Source organism: Canis lupus, chromosome 27 (genome assembly GCF_003254725.2).
Source record: "Canis lupus dingo isolate Sandy chromosome 27, ASM325472v2, whole genome shotgun sequence".
Taxonomy (NCBI): Eukaryota; Metazoa; Chordata; class Mammalia; order Carnivora; family Canidae; genus Canis; species Canis lupus.
This window is the reverse complement of record NC_064269.1, coordinates 20,416,628-20,430,235: the sequence shown is the minus strand read 5'-3', so window position 1 is coordinate 20,430,235 and position 13,608 is coordinate 20,416,628. Positions and strand designations below refer to the sequence as shown.

The window sequence follows — 13,608 nt, the reverse complement described above, 5'->3', positions numbered from 1 at the left end:
ACCATGTAGAGAATTCCTGTTCGGACACACATAAAAAAACAAATATATGAAGATGGTTTGGGGAGAATGCAATTGCTTCATATTTGCCATTTTTTATATGCTAATAAAACCTTCATAAGAAAGTATCATTTTGGGACTGAAAGATTGCTGGGGTTTCCATTATTTAGCTGTATGCTGAGAGAGAATTCTCTTTCTTATATGAGTTAGGTCTACTCAATATGAAAGACCTTGTATAATTGGGCTTTGGCAGTGTAAATATTCTTTATCTTCTCTGAAAATATGTCTTTGGAAATGCTTGGTGCCAAACAATTATTTATAATATAAAGTAACTATGCTTTACACCACTGATTACCACTGTGAGTTTTTTTCATCTAAAAAATTTTTAATTTCATTTCACGTAGATTACCTCTGTTTCCACCCATAGGGGAAAAAAATGAAAATAAATTGCAAGTATTTACAAATTATACAAATATGATTGGCAAATACTCTCTTTGATATATTTCATTTTGTGGTTTACTGCACAACAATGTCATTGTTTTAAATAACCATTTTTCTTTTTCAATTTATTTTTTTAAAAAGGTAATCATTTTAAAATGTGTCTCTCCTGACATTTCTTATCTATATGAAAATATTTTTTTCTACCTGTTCTCTTGCCTCCTCCTGCTATAAAAGCTGGTTTGCAAGTTCATGGTAACTTTCACAGTGGAAGGACTCACGTGTATTCTGGCTCAAGGCGATCCTTTTTTTGTCGGATGAAAAGTTGTAAAATCTCTGTCAAAGAAGAACATGAATGTTTATCCACCTCAAAGAAGAAAGGTATCATCACTTTAAAATGTCAAGTGATTTAAGGCATAGAAATGAAATTAATGTCCTAAGACCTTTCTATGCAGAAATAATGAAGTGTATGGTTAAGGCAAATAATTGAGGCCAAAAGCACTTATGGAAATAAGATTGTTTTTTTAACCAGACTTATTTAGATTGACTTATAATAGCTTTCAAATTTATCAGGTAATTACATACTTATTTTATTGCCCAAGATTTTAATGGTGCTGTTGAAATGGGAAAAAGAGTGTGACGAGATTGAAATAATTTTTTGTTGTGACATCCCATTATTACTTTTAAAATATGAAAGTTAGGTCTATTTGATCAATTTTGGTGAAAGTTTACTAAGATGTTCCAAGTGTAGTTTCAGTTCTTTTGGTTCTTTGGTAAATATTTCTAGTTCTGTTTTCTTGTGATTCTTTTATTAGATTTGTCTGATTTACATTTTGAATTGATTTAATCCTCATCTATTTTACTTGACTGAGAAGTTCTGGGGACTTCAAAATGTCTCACACTTTTTTGCCTAAGAACACATTAACCTATTAAATATAGGATTTCCTATGCAAATCTTAATGTGAGATTTGCTTTCACATCCTTTTTTAAAAAAGATTCTATTTATTTGACAGAAAGTGCACAAGCAAGGGGAGTGGCAGGTAGAAGGAAAAGCAGGGAGCCTGATACAGGGCTCAATCTCAGGACCCTGGGATCACGACCTGAGTTAAAGGCAGATGCTCAATCAACTGATCCATCCAGGTGCCCTACTCTTACATCCTTTATTTTTTTTTTATTTTTTATTGGTGTTCAATTTACTAACATACAGAATAACCCCCAGTGCCCGTCACCCATTCACTCCCACCCCCCGCCCTCCTCCCCTTCCACCACCCCTAGTTCGTTTCCTAGCGTTAGCAGTCTTTACGTTCTGTCTCCCTTTCTGATATTTCCCACACATTTCTTCCCCCTTCCCTTATATTCCCTTTCACTATTATTTATATTCCCCAAATGAATGAGAACATATAATGTTTGTCCTTCTCCAACTGACTTACTTCACTCAGCATAATACCCTCCAGTTCCATCCACATTGAAGCAAATGGTGGGTATTTGTCATTTCTAATAGCTGAGGAATATTCCATTGTATACATAAACCACATCTTCTTTATCCATTCATCTTTCGCTGGACACCGAGGCTCCTTCCACAGTTTGGCTATCTTGGCCATTGCTGCTATAAACATCGGGGTGCAGGTGTCCCGACGTTTCACTGCATCTGTATCTTTGAGGTAAATCCCCAACAGTGCAATTGCTGGGTCGTAGGGCAGGTCTATTTTTAACTCTTTGAGGAACCTCCACACAGTTTTCCAGAGTGGCTGCACCAGTTCACATTCCCACCAACAGTGTAAGAGGGTTCCCTTTTCTCTGCATCCTCTCCAACATTTGTTGTTTCCTGCCTTGTTAATTTTCCCCATTCTCACCGGTGTGAGGTGGTATCTCATTGTGGTTTTGATTTGTATTTCCCTGATGGCAAGTGATGCAGAGTATTTTCTCAAATGCATGTTGGCCATGTCTATGTCTTCCTCGGTGAGATTTCTCTTCATGTCTTTTGCCCATTTCATGATTGGATTGTTTGTTTCTTTGGTGTTGAGTTTAAGAAGTTCTTTATAGATCTTGGAAACTAGCCCTTTATCTGATATGTCATTTGCAAATATCTTCTCCCATTCTGTAGGTTGTCTTTGAGTTTTGTTGACTGTATCCTTTGCTGTGCAAAAGCTTCTTCTCTTGATGAAGTCCCAATAGTTCATTTTTGCTTTTGTTTCTTTTGCCTTCGTGGATGTATCTTGCAAGAAGTTACTGTGGCCGAGTTCAAAAAGGGTGTTGCCTGTGTTCTTCTCTAGGATTTTGATGGAATCTTGTCTCACATTTAGATCTTTCATCCATTTTGAGTTTATCTTTGTGTATGGTGAAAGAGAGTGGTCTAGTTTCATTCTTCTGCATGTGGATGTCCAATTTTCCCAGCACCATTTATTGAAGAGACTGTCTTTCTTCCAATGGATAGTCTTTCCTCCTTTATCGAATATTAGTTGACCATAAAGTTCAGGGTCCACTTCTGGGTTCTCTATTCTGTTCCACTGATCTATGTGTCTGTTTTTGTGCCAGTACCACACTGTCTTGATGACCACAGCTTTGTAGTACAACCTGAAATCTGGCATTGTGATGCCCCCAGATATGGTTTTCTTTTTTAAAATTCCCCTGGCTATTCGGGGTCTTTTCTGATTCCACACAAATCTTAAAATAATTTGTTCTAACTCTCTGAAGAAAGTCCATGGTATTTTGATAGGGATTGCATTAAACGTGTATATTGCCCTGGGTAACATTGACATTTTCACAATATTAATTCTGCCAATCCATGAGCATGGAATATTTTTCCATCTCTTTGTGTCTTCCTCAATTTCTTTCAGAAGTGTTCTATTCTTACATCCTTTAAAAGAATATTTATACTGAGCTGCAAGATTCACTTTATTTACGAGTTTTAGTCAAATCTTTTTTGGCAACCACCTAAGATGATAATCACTCAATACTCACTTATTAAGCATGTACCTGTGCCAGATCAGAGACTGTACTAAGCATTCTAATCCCCATGAAAATGCTATTATTACCACTGATTTAGAATCATGGAAGAGAGACTTAGAGATTCAGTAACTTGCAGAAAAGGAAATTGGTAAAACTCGCACTTGAACCTAAACCCCCTACTCTACTGATATACTGTAAAGAAACATAAGTGGAATGAACATTAAGGAGGGAACATGATGTAATGAGCACTGAGTATTATATAAGACTGATGAATCACTGAACTGTACCTCTGAAACTATTATATATTAATTGAGTTTAAATTTTTTAAAAAAGAAAAACATAAGCAGAATGAATCAGCAGTCATAAGAGAGGATCTGTTTGTAAACCATCAATTGCTGCCCTCTTGCCCTCGGCTCTGAGTGGGCTAGAGTTGTCTAAAGTAACTTGTAAGGCCTCCTGGGGTTGAAGTCACAGCTGACCTAGTGATGAAGACGCTGTGGAATCCAGCTGACTGGGATCAAATTTTGGTTCTATCACTTGCTAGCTCTGTGATTGTGAACAGGTTTCTTAATTCCTCCAAGCTTCAGTTTCTCTGTCTGTAAAATGAAATTATTCACAGCCTTGTATGGCTTTGTGAAGTAGTAAATGCATTGATTCTGGAGCCAAACTGTTCAGGTTTGAATCCTAACTTGTGAGTAACTGTGTGACTTAAGATAAATTACTAAATCCTTCTGGGTCTCACTCTTTTCAACCATAAAAAGAAAATAATAGAACCTCCCTCTAGGGTGGTTATTAGGATTAAATGAATTAATAATACATGTGATGTGTATACCATGGTTCCTAGCATAGTAACACTAGATAAATGTTAGGAGCTGCTATAAATAATAATATTAGAAAACTATTACACCTAAACTGTTAGGGTGTGCAAGCAGATGGTGGTGTCATTACCTTAGAGTGCCTGTTTCCTCTGCTTTTCTTCCCAAGTCAGTCATATTAATCTCATATTAATCTTATATTTGATATGGCCATATAATGTGGCACTAATTTCCAAGGGCAAGAATATTCCTTCTGTGTGAATGGTCCAAGGAGTCATACTCCATGTAGACCCTAGACTCTTGTACATTTTACCCTTAGGATTTGACTAGAGGTGAACTAATACCATATTGAGTAGATCCAACCATAAGACCCAACCTAATCTATACAGCAGTCCATGTGAAAGAAAAACAATGGCAGCCAATGCAACTACCTTAACATGGCTGAAACCTCTGTGGTGTTTTATATAAGTTATAAATTAAGTCTAAAGTTATCAGGTTTTTAAAGTGTTTTAAAGATTGCTAAATTAGGGAATGATAGTTCCAGTCTAAGAAGACAACATAGGAAGACCCTGAACTCTGGGATCCCTGGGTGGCGCAGTGGTTTAGTGCCTGCCTTTGGCCCGGCGCATGATCCTGGAGACCCAGGATCGAATCCCACGTCAGGCTCCCTGCATGGAGCCTGCTTCTCCCTCTGCCTGTGTCTCTGCCTCTCTCTCTCTCTCTCTCTGTGACTATCATGAATAAATGAATAAATAAATAAAATCTTTAAAAAAAATAAAAAGGAAGACCCTGAACTCAACTTCCTCCACAGACACCAAATCTACACCTATTTATAGAGCAGTTTTTCCTGAAGATCTAAGGGCTGACTGAACAGCTTCTGCACAATAAAAAAAAAATCATACAGAATGGCACAATAACAAAGGGAAACCATAACACTGAGAACTGTAATGGGGCAGGGTGGTACTGTGAACATATCTGTCTGCACTGGGGCACATGAAAAAGCCACAGTTTAAAGGGGCAACTAAAATATACAGCAACCAGCCCTACTACCCTGCCAATGGCACGGAGCTACTAGAACTCTCTCCAGGTCGGAGGGGCTGGTGAGCACCACAGTTTACATTCACCCTCCCCCTTAATAATATGGGTAAGATCTGGGTCTGGATGCCCTAGCTGGCCTTCTGTGTCAAGGAACCCCAAACAGCTTGCCCACAGCAGCCCCACAACAGTGCACAACAGGATATCCCTGGTTACTACAGCCCCAGCTGCTTTGTGAAGGTGACATAAGAGCAAAGCACCCTGGAACACTCCAGATCCACATCACTTCAGTTCCAGATGGCTTGCTAGGGCACCCCCAGTGCAGAGTGCTCTGAGACAACCCCCCCCCCCCAGCTCATGCCTTTTTCATCTCCAGCCCACCGTACCAGGGTCTCCTTGTACAGAGTGCCCTAGAAATACCTGGCCCATATACATCTCAGCTCCATTTGCCCCAACAGAGCAACCTCTATGCTGAATACTCCTATACCTGGATGTGCACCCACTTCAGCTTCAGCTATCCTGCCAGAGCACCCTCTGTGCAGAATACCCAGGGACCACCCCAGCCCATGCCTACACTTCAGTTTCAACTATCCTGCCATGGTGCCTTCTGTGTAGAGAGCCTCAGGACCCACTTGCTTGCACCCACTTCTATTTCAGCTGTGCTGCCAGGGTATCTTCTTTGTAGAGAACCCAGGGACCTCTTTAGCTTGTGCCTACTTCAGCTGTCCTGCAAGGACACTCTCTATGCAGATAGTCCTAAGAGCACACCAACTCATACCCACTTCAGCTCTGGCCATCCTACCAGGGTAGTCCCAACATGGAGTGCCCTAGGACCCCCACTGACCACCAGCTACAGTTCCAACCAGCCAGTCAAAGTACTCAGATACAGAGTCTATACAGGAATCACCATGCAAATTCCTTCAAATGTAGGAGAAATAGCTGTTCTGCCTGATTCATAGAAACAAACACAGAAAGTTAAGTAAAATGGGGAGACAGAGAAGTATGCTCCAAATGAAAGAACAAGACAAAACCTCAGAAAAAGAATTAAATGAAATTGAAATAAGCAATATGCCAGATAAAGGATTTAGAGAAATTATCATAAAGATTTTCACCAGATTTGAGAGACAAGTAGAAGAACTCAGTGAGAACTTCAACAAAGACATAGAAAATATAAAGGAGTAGTAATCAACCTTGCAGAATACAATAACAGATGCAAAAGAATGGATAAGCAATCTGGAAGATAGGGTAATGGAAAGCACCCAAGTTGAATAGCAATAAGAAAATAGAATTTTAAAAAGTGAGGATAAGTAAGAGATGTCTTCAACAACATCAAACAAATATTCACAATATAGGAGTCCCAGAAGGAAAAGAGAGAAAGGAACAGAACACTTACTTGAAGATGTAAGAACTGAACAATTCTATCCCAGGGAAGGAAACAGATATCCAACTCAGGAGGCACACAGAGCCCCAAAGAAGATGAAAGCAAAAAGGTCTGCATCAAGACAGATCATAATTGAAATGTCAAAGATTAAAGAGAAAGAGAAAAATTTGAAAGCAGCAAAAGAGAAGCAATAAGTACCATACAAGGGAAACTCCATAAGGCTATCAGCTGATTTTTCAGCAGGAACTTTGCAAGCCAGAAAGAAGTGGCATAATCTATTCAAAGTGCTGAAAAGAAAAAACCTACAACAAAGAATACTCTACCTGGCAGGGTTATCATTAAGAATTGAAAGAGAGATAAAGAACTAAACTGGCATTACGAGGAAATTTGAAGGGACTTCTTGAAGAAAAGGCCATGCTTAGAAGTAAGATTATGAATAACAAGATTTAAAATATGGCAACATATAAATAAAATATGGGAGAGGAGAACAAAAAAAATCTTTCAGAATATGTTTAAACTTAAATAACCATCAACTTAATATAGACTGCTATATACTTAGGATGCTATATATGAGCCTAATGGTAACCACAAACCCAAACACCTACAATAGGTATACAAAAAATAAATAGAAAACTAAAGCAGAACACTAAAAAAGAGTCCTCAATTGTAAGGGAAGGGAGCAAGAGAAGAAAGAAACAGAAGAACTACAGCAACCACCAGAAAATAATAAACAAAATGATAATAAGTACATGCCTATGAATAAGTACTTTAAAAATAAATGATTTAAATGTCCCAATCAAGGACACAGGGTGATTCAATGGATTTAAAAAAAACAATACTCATCTGCCTACAAATGGCTCACTTCAGACCTAAAGACCAATGCAGACTGAAAGTGAAAAGATGAAAAATTCTATGCAAATGAAAGCAAAAAAAAATGGGATAGCAATACTTAAAGTGGACTCTAACATAAAGACCATAATGAGTGACAAAAGAGGCAATATTTAATGATAAAAGGATTAATCCAACAAGAGGATAGAACAATTATTAATATTTATGCATCCAGCATAGGAGTACCTAAATACACAAAGCAAATGTTAACAGACATAAAGGGAGAAATTGACAGTAATACAATAATAGTAGGGGACTTTAACACCCCACTTATATCAATGGATAGATTATCCATGAAGAAAATCAATAAGGAAACAGTGCCTTTGAATGACACATTAGACTAGATAAACTTAAGAGATACATACAGAACATGTCATCCAAAAACAGAGTATACATTCTTTTCAAATGCATGTGGAACATTCTCCAGGATAAATCACATATAGACCACAAAACAAGTCTCAATAAATTTAAGAGGATATAAATTATATACACATATTTTCCAACTAGAACTAGAAATCATTCATGAGAAAAAAAAATCCTTAAACACATGGAGGTTAAATAACATGCTACTAAACAATGCATCAATGAAGGAATCAAAGAGGAAATAAAATACATGGAGACAGGGGTGCCTGGGTGGCTCAGTTGTTTGAGCCTCTGACTTTTGATTTTGGCTCAGGTCATGATCTCAGGGTGGTGAGATGGAGCCCTGTGTTGGGCTCTGTACTCAGCGGGGAGTCTCCTTGAGTTTTTCCCTCTGCCCCTCCCCCACCACGTGGACACATGCAAGCATGCTCTCTAAATCTTTTTAAAAAATACATGGAGATAAATGAAAATGGAAACCCAATGGTACAAAATTTGGGGAACACAGTGAAAGCAGTTCAAGGGAAGTTTATAACAATGCAAGCTGACCTCAAAGAAAAGAAAGAAAAGAAAAATTTCAGTCTAATCTTACACCTAAAACAGTGAGAAAAAGAACAAAGCCCAAGGTGAGTAGACAAAATAATGAAAAGCAGAGCAGAGATAATGTAGTAAAGACTAAAAATCCCAGAAGAGAGACAACCAACAGCTAGTTCTTTGAAAAGATAATCAAAATTCATAAGTGTTTAGCCAAACTCATCAAAAAGGGACCCAAATAAAATCTGAGAGAGAATTGCCAACACCACAGAAATACAAAGGATTATAAGAGAGTACTATGTAAAATTATATGCCAACAAATTAGATAGCCTAGAAGAAATAGATAAATTCCTAGAAACATACACTCTTTCAAAAGTGAATCAGGAAGAAATAGAAAATCTAAGCAGAATAGTTACTAGTAATAAATGGAATCGGTCACTTAAAAATTCCTAACTAAAGTCCAGGATGGATTTACAGGTAAATTCTATCAAACATTTAGAGTTAATACCTTTATCCCACAAACTGTTTCAAAAAATAGAAGAGAAAGGAATGCCTCCCAGTTCATTTGATACAGGATTCCTCTCATACTAAAATAAAGACATTCCAAAATATAGAGAGGCCAACATCTCTAATAAATATAGATGTAAAAGTCTTCAGTAAAATATTAGCAAACCACATTCAACAATACATTAAAAAGATCAGGGATCCCTGGGTGGCGCAGCGGTTAGGCGCCTGCCTTTGGCCCAGGGCGCGATCCTGGAGACCCAGGATCGAATCCCACGCCAGGCTCCCGGTGCATGGAGCCTGCTTCTCCCTCTGCCTATGTCTCTGCCTCTCTCTCTCTCTCTCTCTCTCTCTCTCTCTCTGTGACTATCATAAAAAAAAAAAAAAAAAATCATTGAGCATCACCAAGTGGGATTTATTCCAGGGATGCAGGGATGGTTCAATATTGGCAAAGCAATAAACTTGATACATCAGATTAATGAAAGTAAAAATCATGATTATCTCAATAGATACAGAAAAAGCATCTGACAAAATTCAATGTCCATTCATAGGGAAATCTCTCAACAAAGTGAATTTAAAGGGTATATAACTCAACATAATAAAGGTCAGTATGTAACAAACACAAAGGTGGCACCCGATTCAGTGGTGAAAAACAGAGCTTTTCCTCCAAGATCAGAAGCAAGGATGTTCCACTCTTGTCACGTTTATTCAATATCATACTGGGGGTCTTAACCACAGTTATTAAGTTAAGAAAAAGAAAGAAATAAAAGGCATTTGAATTGATCAAGAGGAAGTAAAATGGTCACTTTTGCAGATGACATATTGGATGTAGAAAACCCTAAAGACTTTCCCAAAAGACTACTAGAATTGATAAATTTAGTAAAGTTGCAGGATATAAAATTTATATGCAGAAATTTGTTGTGTTTCTATACACTAATAACAAAATAGCAGAGAGAAGAATTAAGCAAACAATTTCATTTATAATTGCACACAGAAGATTAAAATACCTAGGAATAAACTTAACCAAGGAGATGAAAGACCTGTACCTTGAAAACCATAAAACATTGATACAAGAAATTGAAGGTGACACAAATGGATATTGTTAAAATGTCCATACCACCCAAAGCAATTTATAGATTCAGTGCAATCCCTGTGAAAATACCAGCAGCATTGTCACAGAACCAGAACTAATAATGCTAGTTTGTATAGAACCTTAAAAGATCCCAATAGCCAAAACAATCTTGAGAAAGAACAAAGCTGGAGGTATCATAATATCAAATTTCATGATATACTACAAAGCTATAGTAATCAAAATAGTGTGATATTGGCACAAAAGTAGGAAGAGATAACTCAGATTAATGGAACAGGCTAGAGAGCCCAGAAATAAAGCCACACTTATATAGTGAATTAATCTATGACAAAGGAGGCATGAATGTACAATAGGGAAAAGATACTCTTTCAAATAAATGGTGCTGAGGAAACTGGACCACCTTCTCACAGCATACATAAACTCAAAATGGATTAAAGACCTAAGTATGAGACCTGAAATTTTAAAAATCCTAGAAGAAAACATACGCAGTAATCCTTCGGCCATCAGCCTCAGCAACATTTTTCTAGATAGGTCTCCTCAAGCAAGGGAAACAAAAGCAAAAATAAACTATTAGACTACAACAAAATAAAAAAATTTTTGTGAAGGAAACCATTAACAAAATGAAAAGGCAGCCTAGTGAATGAGAGTATACTTGCATATGGTTTATCCAATATGGGGTTAATATCAAAATATATAACTTACACAATGCAACAAAGAAATAATCCAATTTAAAAACAATCTGAATAAACATTTTTCCAAAGACCTAAAAATGGACAATAGTTATATTAAAAGATGCTCAACATCAGTAAGCATCAGGGAAATGCAAATCAAAAGCACAGTGAATGAGAACATATAATGTTTGTCCTTCTCCGATTGACTTACTTCACTCAGCATAATACCCTCCAGTTCCATCCAAGTTGAAGCAAATGGTGGGTATTTGTCATTTCTAATGGCTGAGGAATATTCCATTGTATACATAGACCACATCTTCTTTATCCATTCATCTTTCGATGGACACCGAGGCTCCTTCCACAGTTTGGCTATTGTGGACATTGCTGCTAGAAACATCGGGGTGCAGGTGTCCCTGGCGTTTCATTGCATCTGTATCTTTGGGGTAAATCCCCAACAGCGCAATTGCTGGGTCGAAGGGCAGGTCTATTTTTAACTGTTTGAGGAACCTCCACACAGTTTTCCAGAGTGGCTGCACCAGTTCACATTCCCACCAACAGTGTAAGAGGGTTCCCTTTTCTCTGCATCCTCTCCAACATTTGTGGCTTCCCGCCTTGTTAATTTTCCCCATTGTCACTGGTGTGAGGTGGTATCTCATTGTGGTTTTGATTTGTATTTCCCTGATGGCAAGTGAGGCAGAGCATTTTCTCATGTGTGTGTTGGCCATGTCTAGGTCTTCCTCTGTGAGATTTCTGTTCGTGTCTTTTGCCTATTTCATGATTGGATTGTTTGTTTCTTCGGTGTTAATAATAAGTTCTTTACAGATCTTGGAAACTAGCCCTTTATCTGATATGTCATTTGCAAGTATCTTCTCCCATTCTGTAGGTTGTCTTTTAGTCTTGTTGACTGTATCCTTTGCTGTGCCAAAGCTTCTTATCTTGATGAAGTCCCAATAGTTCATTTTTGCTTTGGTTTCTTTTGCCTTCGTGGATGTATCTTGTAAGAAGTTACTGTGGCTGAGTTCAAAAAGGGTGTTGCTTGTGTTCTCCTCTAGGATTTTGATGGAATCTTGTCTCACATTTAGATCTTTCATCCACTTTGAGTTTATCTTTGTGTATGGTGAAAGAGAGTGGTCTAGTTTCATTCTTCTGCATGTGGGGGCACTTGACGGGATGAGCACTGGGTGTTATCTGTATGTTGGCAAATTGAACACCAATAAAAAATAAATTATTTTTAAAAAGCACAGTGAAGTATCACCTTATGCCTGTTAGAATGGCTAGAATCAAAAAGACAACTGTTGATGAGGATTTAGAGAAAAAGAAGATTTAGAGAAAAAAGACTTGTGCACTTTTGGGGAGAATGTAAATTGCAGCTACTTGGAAAACAATATGGAGGTTCCTCAAAAAATTAGAAATACTGTATAATCTAGTAATTCCACTTCTGGATATTTACCACCCCTTCCCAAGTGAAAACACTAATCTGAAAAAAATATATGACCCCTGTGTTAATTGCAGCATTATTTACAATAGCCAAGATACAGAAGCAACCCAAATGTCCATCAATAGATGAATGGATAAAGAAGTGGTGTACACACACACAAAGGAATATTTTAAAAATTTTATTTACATTCAGTTTACTTCTAAAATTAATAATGCACTATGTTGAGTTCAGTGATAAGTTGTATATAACACCCAGTGCTCATTACATCACATGTACTTAATGCCCATCACCCAGCTACCCTATCCCACACCACACACTAGACTATTACTCAGCCATAAAAAGGTTGAGATTTTTGACATTGCCACAATATTGCAAATATATAGATGGACCTAGAGGTTGTTATACTAAGTGAAATGAGTCAGACAGGCAAACACATAGGATTTCACTTGTATGTGGAATCTAAAAACTAGAACAAATGAATAAACAATCAATATAGAGAACAAACTGATAGTTGCCACAAGGAAGGTGGGGAAGGGGAGACGGACAAAATGGATGCAGGGGAGTGGGAAATATAGGCTTTCGGTTATGGAATGACTAAATCATAGGGATAAAATGTACAACACAGAATATAGTCAATAATATTGTTAAAGTATTGTATGGGAGCTGCACTTGTGGCAAGCATAACATATAGACTTGTCAAATCCTTATGTTATACACCTAAAACTAACATAACATTATGTATCAACTACAATTAAAAAGATTTTCAGATTAATTTGTCTTTCCTTCTGGGAAGAGAAGAGTTTCCATATGGTCACATTTAGTACTAGTATTTTATTGTCTTTGTCTTGGGGCATGCCTAGTGCCCAGTGTAACCATGTTTTCCTCTGTAAAACTTGATTTTAACCCTCCACTCCTTGTCTTGCCATCTTACTAAACTTCTAAACTTTGCAACCTCACAAATTTGATTCTTAATCTAGTCTTTTTGAGAACCACTGCTTTAGACTCTTGTCTCGAGTATGAGATTACCTGGGAGTAGAAGAGGAGGAAAGGGCAAGGAGAGTGGAGGAGAACAGATGCCCTGGGCAGCAGTGCCCAAGATGGGTGTTGAAATTCCATTGGTGGGAGAATCTCATAGCTTCTATCATAATCGTGGTTTTAGAAAACCCTGCATACTTGCTACACTTAAGTAAGACTGGTAGAGACAAGCATGATATCATTGCCAGACACAGTAGTCTCTAATTTAGTAGGTTTTGGTTAGTGAGTAATTACTGAGTACCTACTATGTACCAGGCACCATACCAAATGCAGTGAATACACTGGAGACAGGCAGTCAAGTCATTGCTCTAGTGAACACTGTAGTACAGTGAGAGGAGGCAGCTGGTCAACATGTAAATTAATAAATATTTTAGGTCGTAGAAAGTGCAATGAAATCAATAAAATGGAATAATGAGGACAGGGACTAGGAAGAGGTAGTTTCTGTAGCATTCTCAGAGAATGTCTCTCTAAGG

General features: G+C 37.5%; 1 protein-coding gene across 5 annotated transcripts in view; it reads left to right on the top strand.

Moving 5' to 3' along the window:
• ARNTL2 (aryl hydrocarbon receptor nuclear translocator like 2) overlaps positions 1-13,608 on the top strand; it is a 123,496-nt gene that overhangs the window by 74,830 nt on the left and 35,058 nt on the right. For 4 of the 5 annotated variants that reach the window (XR_004809870.2, XR_007406424.1, XM_035707402.2 and 1 more), the window contains exon 8: positions 673-816. The exons of the other annotated variant lie outside the window; for it this stretch is intronic. Coding sequence is in view for 2 of the 4 variants with exons in the window: in XM_035707402.2 (XP_035563295.1) it covers positions 673-816 (144 nt within the window). In the remaining 2 variants the exon portion in view is untranslated. The remainder of the gene's footprint in view (positions 1-672; positions 817-13,608) is intronic. 5 annotated transcript variants of the gene reach the window in all.